Below are 14,305 nucleotides of genomic sequence, written 5' to 3' on the forward strand. Positions count from 1 at the left end.
AAAGATCTAGTCGAGCCTGAGAGATATGAGGATGCCAAGGATAACCCCATGTGGCAAGATGCCATGAAAGGAAATCCCAAGTGGTAGGAAGCCATGAAAGAGGAGTATAATAGTAGCATACAAACAAAAACTTGGGAGCTAGTAGATTTACCAATAAGAAAGAATTCCATCAATAACAAATGGGTCTACCGGATTAAAACAAAGAGTGATGGAATTTTAATAAAGCGTGAAGCCAATTTGGTTACAAAGCATTATGCCCAAAAAGAAGGCATTGACTATGATGAGACCTTCGCACCAATAGCTCAACATAAAATTATCAAGTTGATAGTTGGACATTAAAATTGCTTTTCTAAATGGTGATCTAAAAGAGGAAGTCTATCTAGACCATCCACATGGATTTGAGGTTAAACTCAAAGAGAAAAAGACCTGCAAACAACGAAAAGATTTGTATAGTCTAAAACAAACATCTCATGCTCGCTATTCAAAAATTGATGAACATTTTCGCTCGCTATTCAAAAATTGATGAACATTTACATGAAAAGGGCTTGAATGAGAGTTCATCATATTACAATCGGAGTACAAAGCATGATAACAAAGGCAATATAGTTCTCATTATCTTAACATTAATGATATTTTCATTAGTGGTACTAACTAGGAACAAATGAAACATGCTAAACAAGGCAGAACAAAGCCTTTGATATGAAAGATCTTGGCTATATGCATTAGTATGTGGGAATTCAAATCTAGAGAGACCAAGACAAAAACATTCATATCCCAAATCAAGTATGCCAATGAAACCCTCAAACGGTTCAGAATGCAGGATTGCAAGACGATCAATACACCAATGAATCTAGGTGAGAAATGATCAAAAGATCAACATAATCATGGAGTAGATGGCACATTATATAGGAAACTTGTTGGTAGCCTAATATACTTGCAAGCCGAACATATCCTATCCAATCAATGTATCCCAATATATGGTTAATCCAAAAGAAAACCATTAGAAGGTAGCCAACATAAACATGGCAGAGGCCTACGTCTAGATATTGCTTCAACATTAGATTTGGCCTAGTATCATGGAGTTGTAAGAAGCAAAGTACTATTGCTTTATCCTCCATGAAAGCCAAATATAGAGCACCCACTAATGTAGCTTGTGCTAAAGGTAAGTAGAAGAAGTTTTCTAGGTTGATGGGCATGAATTATTCATCAAGGGGACTCTTGGAAAAAGTAATGAACTATGGACCTAATTCATTAAATTACTCTTAGGGTACTTTTGGGTTAGGATTAATTAAAGGTAAAAAAGAGTGTTCAGTAAACCTCAAGTCCTAGGATAGGACATCCATGATGTTATGTCATGGGGAGTCTTGGAAGGGGGCACATGATGTGGCAAGTCTCCACATATACATCATGGGTGGAGACATTCTGTTGGCCTCTCTCTTTTGGCCTTGCACACATTCACTCACTCTAGGGCAGCCAATCAGATGGAAATATTACATCCAGTGCATGTGTCATTGTATCGGTGTGATGGAGCTATAGATCTGGTTTTTGTGAGAAGCTTTTCACGAGGCTTCTCCTACACCTACTCAGTTGGTTTGCTTTAGCTGGGGTTCATTTTGCATTTGCAGTTTAGTGGTTGTGCATCCATTTGTGTTGCGGACACTACAATCCTCTTTTATTTCACCTCATCCATCTCAACTTGCAATGTCCTATAAGATGCACAACTTCAAGTCATAATGATATTGTGTGGCTTGAATCTATTGCCTTGGCTCGATCTAGAATCCATAGGAGGATGTCCAACATTGGCCCATGGCTATCTGTACATACTGCATGTGAAATAGATCTAGGGGAATTTTGGTGCCTATATGAAGCCATCCTCGATCATGCATAGTGATTACTTAGAATACGATTTTTATGGCCTCAATCTCTTAACCTACTTCAATCTAGAATCAATAGGATCTCCACAGTTGGCCCATAGCCTTTTGTATTGCTTGTGAGATACAAAAGTGGAGGAATCCTAGTGTGTCTTTGATCATGCATAGACAATGCTCTTTAGAAATATCATTTTAATGACATGGAACTACCTCAAGAATATCCATAACCACTGAATGTACAGTTGCTATAGAGAATCTTTCATGACACAGTGGATCAACTACATCAAACCTAGAGGTTTGGTAAATGGACATGCCACGGGAGCCGGCTACAACATCATCTCATTATATGACAAGAAAGCAAGATAATCCAAATTCCACACATGGAGGCAATCAGAGACAGATTGCCAGAAAGAAGTGATATTTGGCCCATCACCAAAGACCCTATCGTTGCGCCCAGAGTGCCCAATAACAAACCCAATAAAAAAAGAGATCAAACCCCAACCTGACAAGATGAACACAAACAGCCAGAAAAGCTTGCCAAAACAGGCACAACCCTAGACAAGCCTAAACACGAAAATCCTTCACGTGGGCGTGTGCGCGCACACACACACAAGGAATAATGAGACCTTAGGAAGCCAAATTACAATGGAACAATGAACAACCTTAGCAAATGAGGGCCTATAATTTTTCATATGCGATGTTATATCCTAAAGCAACCACTTTGTTTCTATACAAAATTCGAAAAGAAAAAGTTTGACCAAGTTGGTAGAGGATCATGCCTTGAGTTCCATTGAAAATTAAGAAGCAATTGAAACCTCGAGAGATCACAATGAAACCACAAGTTCAATAAAAAGGCAAAGATCTGGCCTGGTGGAACACTTGGAAAAATGGTAGATAGAGAAAAAGGAAATGAACCATAACAAGAAACTGACTACATACACATACCCAAAAGAGCTTCCGAGTCTAACCAAGCAGCTGTTTTAAGAAAGCAAAAGGGGATTTATATTATTGCAATAGACTGCCGATGGGGAGATGGGAGAGTCAACTGATGTTCAGGCTAACAGAGTAAAATAGATTCTCGAAGCAGTGAAAGCTGAAAATACTGGGTGATCTGCTGGCCTCATCTTTTCAACTGCACTAACAGCAGCAGATGTGTTTCGTTCTTCGGCAATAATGATGTACAACCATACAGTTTGATGCTTTGGTGACATGATATGAGCCATAGGAATAAATAATTGCAATTGAGAAGCAGCTTATCACTTGATGAGGTCTGAATAAACGGGTGTCTCATCTTTTCTTAAAATTAAGTTTCAAACCGGATCAGAACATGTTTTCTGTAATCTTGACCACTCCCCTTGCTAAGCGATCCATGCTGAGTTCTATGCAGCAATCTGAGTGTCATACTTTATGTAGCTTCGTAACAATAACAACCCGAACACATTGGTCGAAGGATCCCATCACTGCCAATCCTTCTTTATCTGGGCTCCTGAAGCAAATATCACAAGAACTCAGGCACACTGATCCATCAACTACAGTAAAGGGTGGATACTGCAGCACTAGTAGCAAGTTGATCTTTCAATGTAGTATTTGAGAAATTATGTAAAAGGTCATTCAGATGCCAGAGTCCTAAAAAACACCTAACGAAATCTGCATTGTTCTGGTTTATTTCAACTATAACATATAACAGATGTAATACATTTGAAGGATACAGAATTGAAAACAAGGATTTACCAATCAAAACAGTTAATCGGTTGTGTGGATACCACACTGGATGACAAGAGATTGACTTTCCCAACAATCTGGAATAAATCCACCACAGAAAAATTAAATGACTCTGCAGAACCATATTTAAACATCCAACTTTGACCTCGACTGCAGAAATAACCGAACTGACATTTCCTGACAATCACAACATGAACAAATGCTAGACCAACAAAAACTCTTTGTGATTTTGTGCAAAATATCAATCCACATGTATATACCTTCATAAGACTACAATATATCCAATCTTTTTATTTTTTTTAAATGCAATCTATCCAATCTTACAATATGAGAACAGAAAAACAAACAGAATAGTAGAAATAGAAGAGAGAGAAAAAGAAAGAAAGAAAGTCTATTAACTTCCATGGGAGACCAATCTTACAATATGAGAACAGAAAAACAAACAGAATAGTAGAAATAGAAGAGAGAGAGAAAGAAAGAAAGAAAGTCTATTAACTTCCATGGGAGACCAAAGGTCTATGGGACAATAGAAAAACCATCTAGTACATCAGCTTAGGGAGGGCACATGGCAGTCCCTACGAGTGCAGAAAGCAACTCCAGTTATTTAGAATACCTAGATTAAATCCTAAAAGAAGCATATATAATTGCCCATACATCATTTTAAGATTGAGAGTCTTTCGGTTAGATTTGAACTTCCTAATGAGGGCTATTCCTCCATGGTATACTGCCCACTTTGGCAGCCTAACTTTGGCTAATTCTGTTGCCTTATCCTTCCGCTGAGCAATTGAGAGTTCCTCGGCTATCCATAACTTGGTCCCTTTCAGCTTGTAAGACTGTCGTAGAACTTATGAATCGCAAATCTCGTGAATTGAATGTAATGACAGCATGTCCTTCACGTTGACCAATACGGACTGCTCTAGCTTCATTAGGATTGTCAGGCTTGTCGTCCTCGTCTGCTGTCCAGTCAATGTTAGGCATGGCTGCTTTGACATGTGCTAAGGCATCATCAAATGAATCTCCTCATTGTACCATCCGTTTGGAAGCCCCCCAATAATGCATTATTGCGTTTGGCTCCATGTTCTTTGATCCCATCTTGAATATCAACTTTGTTTGCCCTTGCTTCAAAGTCCACAATGACCTCCTGCTTGGCTGTCTGTACTTCAGTGAATTAAATATTTGACTATGGAGACTAACTCGGGGGTAGGGGAGGAAGCTTTGCAAGACTTTGCAACCTCATCTAGTACTTCCTGCTTACCAGGTCCTTCAAGAACTTGGATTGTAGTTATTGCATCTGCCAGTTGCATCCTCAATTCTGTCACCTGATTTTGTAGGAACAAAACATGCTCATGATACCCAATGATGGGTCGGTCAAAAAGACCACCTCGTTCATAGACTTGTGCATACGGAGAAGGTGTTCGAGCTGCAATCGTGGCATATCTGACTCTGCTGGTTGGGGCTGCTGGAGTTGAGGGGGGTTTTGAGGAAAAGGAAGAGTCTTTGCTGGCCATTCTCTTGCTACCCCTGGCTGTACTAACCCCCTAGTTGGGCTGGGGGTTCAGGCCAGCTAAGGGTGCTCTCTTCAAATAAGAACTGGCTGGAGCCTGGCGGCATTGCTATCTACGCCCCCCTCGACCTGAAGATCTCGCACTGAGCTGCGAGGCTGTGTCCTGTGCGCTTGTTTGGAGCAGCCTAGTTGGATGGGAGAGAGCTGAGTGGGACAGCGGGGGAGAGCTGAGCGGAGGAGGTGAGCAAGGGAGGCGAGCTGAGTGGAGAAGTGCTAAGCAGGAGAGGTGAGCGGGAGAGGTGAGATGAGCGGAGAGGTGAGCGCTGAGCAGAGAGCTGAGCAGAGGACTGCTGAGTGGGAGAGCTGAGTGGAGAGCTGAGCGCTGAGCAGAGTACTGAGCGGGAGAGGTGAGCTAAGCGAAGGAGTGCTGAGCAGGGGGACAGAGGGACAGAGAGAGAGAGAGATGTATTGACGTCTGCAGGAGGCCTCACGGGCCTATGAGACAAAGCACACACAAAAAGGATAAACACCAAACATCAGTTATAGATTGAGAATCGCTTGGAAGTGCATATACCACTCCCCAAGTTATTATAGATTAGCTATGATATACTACGAAAGATAATCGGCCTACATTACATCAGTTTAAGACTGAGAGTCCTTGGGTTTGGTTTTGAAGTCTTTGATAAGTGCTTTATCATCTCTATAGACAGCCCATTTTCCTTCCTTGCGAGTGTCCTTCAATTTGTTCAATTCTACGGCTTTCATTTTGAGCTGAGTCGGTGAGAGCTCCTCTGAGATCCATATCTTGGTACCTCTCAGCTTATTGGTTTGCATGAGTATCGTACTTCTTGCCCTCCTATCATTGAGAACCACTTTGTCTTGTGTCCCAACTTGGGCAGCACAGGCTATATCCTTTAAGTCCCACTCAAACTAAGGGGTTGCTGCAATAATATTATCGACTTGTGCTACCAGGCTCCCTTCATGCCAATCTTCAGGGAGTCCTCCAATGTGTAGACACCGGACAATAGCAGCCCTCTTTTCCTGCTCTTGTACTTCGCCAAATACTTCGCTTTTGTTAATTTTATTGCCCATTGTTACTGAAATTTCCTCCTTTATCAATTTGACATGAGTGGTAAATCAATTCCTGTACCTTGATCACAAGCTGTGGTGCGAGCTTTGTTGTACTGTGTTGCTATAGAACTTCTTGAATTATTCCCTCATTGCCCTTGCTTTTCATGTCTGAAACTGCCTTTTCTAGAGACGCAATGCGGAGCTTTGCATCTCTGAGTTCTTGCTATAGGAAATAAATCTGCTCATGTGGATCAAGTTTACTTTGGAATCTATGGTAGGTCAAGGCGTTAAGACTATGGAGGCGTAGGAGGGCTGCTTCCTGGCTGGGGTCGTGGCAAAAGCTTAGCCTTGGGGAGCTCCATCTGGTGGCCTGTGCTAAGTGATCCCCTTTGCTAAGGCTAACCCCCAGACTGGGCCAAGGGTCCATCCCAACCTAGGGTGGGTTTTGCCTCTGCTAGTAAACAACTTGAAAAGACTTGGAAAATGGAGGCGGTTAGGGTTCGGCAGTGGCGGCGCATAAGGTTTGGCCGCTGCTAGGGTTTGTCCACAGCGAGCTCCTCTTCAACCTGCCTGAACTGCTGGTCGACGATGATGAGCAGCTGGTGGCTCGGCTTGAGGGCTGAGCGATGAGCGACAGGCTACGGTTGGCGAGGGCTGAGTAATGAGTGACGGGCGAACGGCCTGAGGGCGGAGCGACGAATGATGGCGGGCGACGGTTGGTAGTTGGCTTGAGGCTGAACTACGAGCGACACGCCTAAGGCCTGAGGGCTGAGCGACGAGCGACGAGCGACAGCTGAGTGACGAGAGGGGGTTTGTCGATGACGAACTCCTCGACCTGCTTGACACAAGAAAGAAAAGAAAGAAAGAAAGATATATCCACATCTTCAGAAGCCCTCACGGGACTATGAGACAAGGCACACACATCAAAAAGGGTAAACAAAAGAGAGTCCTTGAGCTTGAATTTAAAGTCTTTAATAAGTGCTTTTCCATCTCTGTAGACAGCCCATTTTCCTTCTTTGCGAGCGTCTTTCACTTTGTTCAGTTCTGTGGACTTCATCTTGAGCTGAATTGGGGTGAGCTCCTCTGATATCCAAACCTTGGTAGCTCTCAGCTTATTTGTGCTTTAAGTGCTTTGCTCTCTGCCGTTTCTTTCATACTGAATAGAAGTCTTCTTCGGGAAGGTAAAGAAGAAGAAGAAGGAGAAGAAGAGCGGGGAGGGAACCAAACCAAACAAAAGCAAAAAACCAATCCAAAAAAGAAAAGACAAGTTGTCTAGAAGTCGTGCGTTTCATGCATTTTCATGCATTTCAGTGAAATCTTTCTGCTAGAAACGTTTCACGCGTTGCATTCGATCTATAGAACTACATCTTCTGGTCACTATACAAAGTTTGAGTACCTTCTACATGAGGCATGTGAATATCTGAAGTCATGCTTCAAAAAAAAAAGCTATTCTCAAATGCACATGTTGTAAATACGAAAAGAACAATAGTACCACTACAAAAGGTTAAAAAGCTTCATGTGGACTTGCTGAGATCACGAAAAAAGAAATGTAGCACTGTCGAAATCTGCAAATTCGGCTTGAATCGCAATCCCTTCGCCAAACTGCTTTAAAATTCGTTTGAGTATACACAAATGCTTGTTTGTCACCACAAAATGTCTGCAAATATGCATGTACAATACGAAGGGGCTGTCTTGAAGCTTAATTTGTTTTAAAATTGTCACAAATCCATAAACAAAGGCACGTTTTGCAGGATTTAGACAGCATAAAATATCTGTCTATAGTGTTTCCAGCATCAGATGTCACTTCAGATACCAGGGTCCCTAGAGGACATTCATCTCACATTTCATGAAATAAGATCGGGCAGAATAAGATTTGACTGAGAGACAAGACAGCCTTGGTATCAAGGGTGGGTTAGATGAAGCAGAGGGGACATGATAAGTTTCTATTTTTCTTGTTTGTAATTTCTTTATTTTATTTTTTTGGTGGATGGATCTCATACGATAAATACAAAATATAGGCTCTATGTGATTGAGAGGCATAAGAAAAAGCCTCACTGCAAAAGAATGGTGCATTGGAAGTGAGATCTCCGTCCAGTTAAGCAGTTAACTATGTTACCCACCTCATGAACCTGTCTAGCACCAATCCTATGACGATGATCATGCCCTCAAGATAAAAAGATACCAAAGAGAAAAGAGGGAGAAGGCACTCTCCAAGGGAAGTCTGGAGGATTGGAGTGAGACTTCGAGATGGTTGAGAAAGGGAACAGCACAGAGGTGGAACCTTAGTCTTCATCACGATTCTGGACGTAGCACACATCTATGCATTAGAAACATGCAAATCACATAAAATACAAATCCAAAATCTTGTCACCAGCTCCTTAACTCTCTTAAGATACGGTAATACATACATTTTGTAATGAGAACCCTCTCTCTCTCTCTCTCTCTCTCTCTCTCTCTCTCTCTGTTAAGGCAGGCACGCCTTTGACTAGCATTCATGGTTTGTTAGAGAAATAAGCTCACAGGACCAACAAGTGTTAGTATCTGCCTAGATCTGTTGCTACCAGTATGCCTCTAGTGGAAAATTGAAGTTTCAGCAAAGATGTGAAAGCCTCATGCACACAAGCAGTATCTCATGACACAAGGATATTGTTTGTGTGAAAATTTATTTCCATTTGTAACAGCTCAATCTTTGTACAGTCTACCTAGGTAAATATATTTCAGAACAAAACATCTCATGTGAATCCAAGTTTCTTCTGATCAATAAGATAAGCAGTGAGCACATACCCCATATGACTTTCCCTCTGTGTCTTTCAATGAGCGTTGCTCAGGGTAGTGGTATTTGTAAAGAGAAAGAGATCCATCTCCTCCAAGAACTGTGAAAACTTCTCGATTCTGTGGTAGATGCTTCACACCCCATATTGTGGTTCCATGTGACATCTGAAACATTGAGAGGAATATTTCATGCTTTGTCTTCCACCCTCTTAGATAACATTGTTCATTGCTTAACATCGCTAAAAGCCTATTCCTTCCATTAAACCATAGTTTTTTTTTTTTGCGCAAAAAGTAGTGCTAGTTATATTACTTGAAAGCGAGAGTACAAGAAGGCCTAAAGGCCAGCGGGCTGCAATCACAAAACGGATTCAGCCCGAGGAGTCAAAATGCTAAATACAAGCCTCTCAGGGCATAATCATCGGAGAGTGGTCCATTAAACCATAGTGCAAAGCAATAATTCACCTTTTCTGTGAGACAAGCGAATCCTTTCTCCGGGTGCTGAGTTCTGAGATCAAACACCTGCATTCACTAGTAAACCTTATAATATCACTCTTTGATCCAAGTTTCCCTTTTGTGCTTTCGAAACTTACGTGTGATAACTTACGTAGATGTGATCATATGACTCACTCACATGAAATTTTGATTCCAATGTGGTTGCAACAAATTTGTTCATTTTAATGTCCTTCCGATCAAATTGAACTCCACATACCTGCACATGAGCAGTCCTCAAAATCATTTGGAACGGTCAGAGACTAGTGTCTTTTCTTTTATCAGCTCTTGGGTCTTTTCTTCCTCTTTCAAGAAATAGACTTTTGCTAAGTATGAAAGAAACATCCCAGAGTTAAAACCCCCCGGTCAAAGTAAATCATGCAAAGCATGAAATACATCATGCTTCTAGCTACCATGAGGTTTGTGGCCTCTTGTTGGCGTTTCCATGGAGACAGAACTAGACAAGTGAAGAGGCTGCTCACGAATTTCATGGGGTGGAGGGGATGGCTTAGTGGATACCAGAGCCAGAGCATCTGGGACAATCACTATTCCTTCATCCCAGGGTGTCATGGAAGCAATTCTTGCTTCATGGTATTCTTCACTGGACACAACGAAAAGATGGGTAGAAGTCAAGGAGTGTCAGCTCGATTTTCTTCGTGAACCATCATTGTCAGCCCGTTTCTCCGATGGTGAGGAGACAGAATCGCCAAATGTTGAAGGTCCTTTTAACTCAAGCCACTCAATTGCCCACTAAACTTTTCAGCATGTGAATCCCCAACACAAAGGAAGGGAGATTAGGCAAGTATACCGACTCTGGGCATCTAACTTTTAGCTACTCATCAACACAAAAGATGACCATCCTATCTTGAAGAGCAAAAAGTCTCTTTGATCTCAAGAGCCCAGGTCGACCCGGTGGAAGCCCTTTCCTACAAAGTGCACATTGTGCAATCTACAATTGCTCTCAAACTCATTGTCAAACCACCTAGAGAATGTGTTAAATGAAGCCCATGAAAAGCACACCCCATATTCCATGAGAATGTGATCAAAGGGAACTTGAGCAGCACAATGGACTTTGCCACTATCAGATTGAATCCCCTCTGTTTACCTCTCTAGCTTGCTTGTTGAGGATGGCAGCTGTAATTTATCTCCTCATCTTCTCCAAATCAATCTTTGTCTATAGCACCCCCTTTCCTTGTCCACATACAAAGCTTTTCATCGAGTAGTCCATTAGCATGCCCAAAATCTGGTGAGCCAGTGGCTCCATCATGATGTCAAGGTCTAGCCCCTCCTCTATACAACCCCCTCCTAGTGCTTCTCCCTAAGCTCCAACAATCACTGGGTCCATGGCATTCTTCATGCCATTAATAGGTACCTCCTTCTCAAGAGGATAGGAAGAAGAGGCATGCAAAACCTCCTATACATCTTCAAATCAAAATGAAGGTAGGTCATATGTAGCCAACCATGGAGACGGTGCTAGAGGTGACTGACAGTTCGATCTCCGTCCTCGCACTCTCCAACTTCACTGCCCACCTCTACTCATCTGGATAGCCTCTATTGCTCTCATAGTTGTAATCGTAGTACCATGATCCCCCCAAACCCTTTCCGCCCCCATGCAAAACTAACAGCACATGACCAGCCCTCCTAAGGATCGAGCTTTTCAGCTCAATGGTGCTATATTAGGGTCCACCCTTGGCAATGAGTAGAGATCCAAATTGGGATGATGGCGGGTTTAGTATTGATGACTGGTCCAGTTGAGGTCAGGAGATTACAGAGGTGAACTCCAGATCTTGAGAGCCCTTCTGCAAGCTTGGAGAAAGACCCTTATATATATAGAGAGAGAGAGAGAGACAGAGAGAGAGAGAGACAGAGAGAGAGATATCCTCCCTACCATTATTGATCCTCACTACCCTTAGACTGAGTTCAGATGGTCTGGGTGTTTCAGCGAACAAGGCACATGTTTCCAAGTGAGAGGAGGACCAGCACCTTTCTCACACTTTACCTCAGACACCTCTCACAGACTCACGCTTACCCAACTTTTGGATGAGGAGGTTTTACACTGACAGAGGATCATGGTTAAAGGATGCCTAGGGAGTGCTTGGTCATTACATCCGTCCCATATTACAGTTACAGCTGAGCCACAGGCTTTGGATTTTTCAGGGGAGACCTTTTGTTAAGTTGGACTGGGATGCAGGGGAGTGGTCTTGGCCAGCTTCCACTACTCCAAATTCTCCTGTTCCATTCTTTCAGTATTCCATGAGAATTGGATACATGATTCAGCAAAGAGCCGCCCATCATCTACACACCCTTGTTCAGTACTGGCAGGCATAGTGGATTTGAGAGCATCATCCATCGAGTTTTCGTAGTCATTTTTGGGGATCAGCAGGGCCAAGAAACTTTCATACTTTATTTGCCTAACTATTCATAGAGGTATTCCCATTGGCTCTTGGCTTTAGAAGATTGGCAGGCCCTAGCACATCTTGAACACCATATCCGCCATAAAGTAATGAATCAAATCTGTAGGGCCACGTGTGTAACGCCGCTGCATGATGTATAGAGCAAAGGCACCAAACCCTCTGCCCCAAAGAGAGTGAAGGACTCACACGCAATGTATGAGAATAATCTGAAAACTCTTGTCCAAACCACCCTGGTGATATGGCAACTCCAAAAACAGTGCTTGCTAGATTTCTGTGCAAGCTGTCATTGGTGGACATGCATCCACTGCCACAGATACACTGGCTTCCCACTTCTAGTGGCAAAGCCTTGCCGATTGTTAAGCTCTCCAACAACTATAGATTGTTGACAAAGAAAAGCTTTGCCATAGCACTAAGAAAGAGAAGAAGACTTGAACCTCAATAGCTCACATAAGTCAATGGTTGCCCAGATCGCACTCAAAAGATTAGGTGGATCAACACTAGAGAACAATGGTGTTCCCTTGTGAACCTTGTTTCTCATGAAATGAAAAACATAATTCGCAAAATCTTTGTTTGTGTCACTAACAAAGGACAAGAATTCCTTCTCAAATGGGGTATGGAGAGCTCATAGCAAGAAGAATTTGATTCTCCAGGTTCCCTTTTTTGTCCCCTTTTTGTCCCCAGAGAAAAACAGCATGGTTGACAGAGGGACGACATGCTTTTCCCATTGAGATGTTCTCTCCATCCTACAAGATATATAGATTGACTGTCATCCTTGGACACAATGCCGTCAGCCCAGCAATGACTTGAGCTTTCGCCAGAGGATAGCATCTGGGAAACAGTTGCCAGCACCTTTGTCTTTTGGGACCTTTGAATAGCATGTTGCAGCTTCGTGATGGGGAGGCAGCAGGTACGACTTGAAGATATCCTCACCAGTATCTGCAATGATATCATCTATACCTTGCATTTGGGAGCAAGGTACAGAGGGGTCTAGAAAGACCATCGAACGGCAGGAGCAATTCTACAAGGCATGGCCTGCAAGTGTCTTTTACATGTTTGGGCATCGAGAAATCCAATGGCAATCCAATGGCTGTCTAGCCCTCCACCCTGGCTCTTGGCACTTGCTTTCAGTTCACCCAAAGCACTGAGCTGGGATCCTGAGAGGCAAAGCTCCACAGCAGCCATCACTTTCCTTTGGTCAGCACCTCACGTTGATAGCTGATCTGTATTTTCTATTTTTTGAATTTCTAATAGACAGTGCCATGCCCCAAGTGAAGACCCATTGCATCCTCTACATCCTAGCCACAATCCTGAGAGAGCATTGCCATATTCTCTGTGCTGCACGGCAGCTCCACAAGTGGTGGGCGATTGTCTCAAGGTCCTCTGCTACACAACAACGACAAGTCCCGACTCTCATTTATTCTCATCTACATCTGCCACAATCCTATGGGCAGTCCTTGTGGGCTAAAAGCTAGAATTAATGCAAAATCTTCAGGCTAGTCCATAAGGAAACCAAACCCTGGTAAGGACCTCATGGGACACTTGCTGCTCCAACCACCGATGCTCCCAAGAAGGGCTCCAAGACAAGGAATATAACCACAACATTATGCCAATGTGGGTGTTGTAGGAGGAGAAGGGCACCTCTGTTGTCAACTTTAGATGCCCCATCCAGGATTGACCAAAACCACTTACCAGAATCCCACTGTACCTCTCTCAGTCCCCTCAGCCACAAGAGCCACTGAGAGTGCTCCTTTCAAGGGCCCAACTCCGTCCCAAACAACCAACCACTCTCATCCTCGGACCTCAGTCACTCAATAGAGTGCAAGACCCGGCTGTCAACCAGCCTATTTTAGAGAACCCGCCGGCTCGATGCCTAGGGAATCTCTGAAACAAGGACAAACAACTAGGGCCTGGGACTATACATCCAACAAACAGCTCTCTTTGTGAATATATAGAAACCACCTGCCAGCCAAGCCTTGCAGAAATGCGCCCGCCTCTTAGCGGCCATCAGAGATCCTGATGTCTTGCACCCCCATAGGGCACACAGGGTATGGATAATGTCCTGCCAAACGGCAACGAGTGGTGGCTGCCGACGGCACCTGGTGGCTTCCCATCACCAAGCAACAATGCACAACCCAAATGTTCCAAGCACTAATGCTGAACACCATCTCCCAAATACTGCCCTCTAGGGAAGAAACAGGATGTTGTTGGGAAGGGGGAATCACATCATTCCCTCGATTGGGAAGACCCTCTGTCCTGGACCATGTAAGCTGGTGTAACCATGTCAATGGAGAAGGCATGACCCGCTTTGTTCCAAGCAGTGATGCTGGACACCATCTCCCAAATACTGCCCTCTAGGGAAGAAACAAGAAAGATGTTGTTGGGAAGGGGGAATCGCATCCTGTACTCGATTGGAAAGACCATCTGTCCGTGGATCCTGTAAGCTGGTGTAACTGTGTCAATGG

At 43.3% G+C, this 14,305-nt stretch overlaps 1 protein-coding gene across 2 annotated transcripts in view; it reads right to left on the reverse strand.

Moving 5' to 3' along the window:
* Positions 1-2,869: 2,869 nt before the first annotated feature.
* LOC147902214 (dynein axonemal assembly factor 10-like) overlaps positions 2,870-14,305 on the reverse strand; it is a 68,092-nt gene continuing 56,656 nt past the window's right edge. The window contains exons 12-16 of one of the 2 annotated variants that reach the window (XM_087374641.1): positions 9,572-9,649; positions 9,403-9,459; positions 8,953-9,105; positions 3,603-3,670; positions 2,870-3,357 (exon numbers count right to left, since the gene is read on the reverse strand). In XM_087374641.1, the coding sequence (XP_087230767.1) occupies positions 3,270-3,357; positions 3,603-3,670; positions 8,953-9,105; positions 9,403-9,459; positions 9,572-9,649 (444 nt within the window). In that variant the 3' untranslated portion in view covers positions 2,870-3,269. The remainder of the gene's footprint in view (positions 3,358-3,602; positions 3,671-8,952; positions 9,106-9,402; positions 9,460-9,571; positions 9,650-14,305) is intronic. The other variant, XM_087374642.1, reaches the window with a different exon arrangement.

The sequence above is a fragment of the Dipteris shenzhenensis genome, chromosome 5, assembly GCF_047967505.1.
Source record: "Dipteris shenzhenensis isolate YYH24624 ecotype China chromosome 5, Dip_SZ_1.0, whole genome shotgun sequence".
In the NCBI taxonomy this organism is placed as follows: domain Eukaryota; kingdom Viridiplantae; phylum Streptophyta; class Polypodiopsida; order Gleicheniales; family Dipteridaceae; genus Dipteris; species Dipteris shenzhenensis.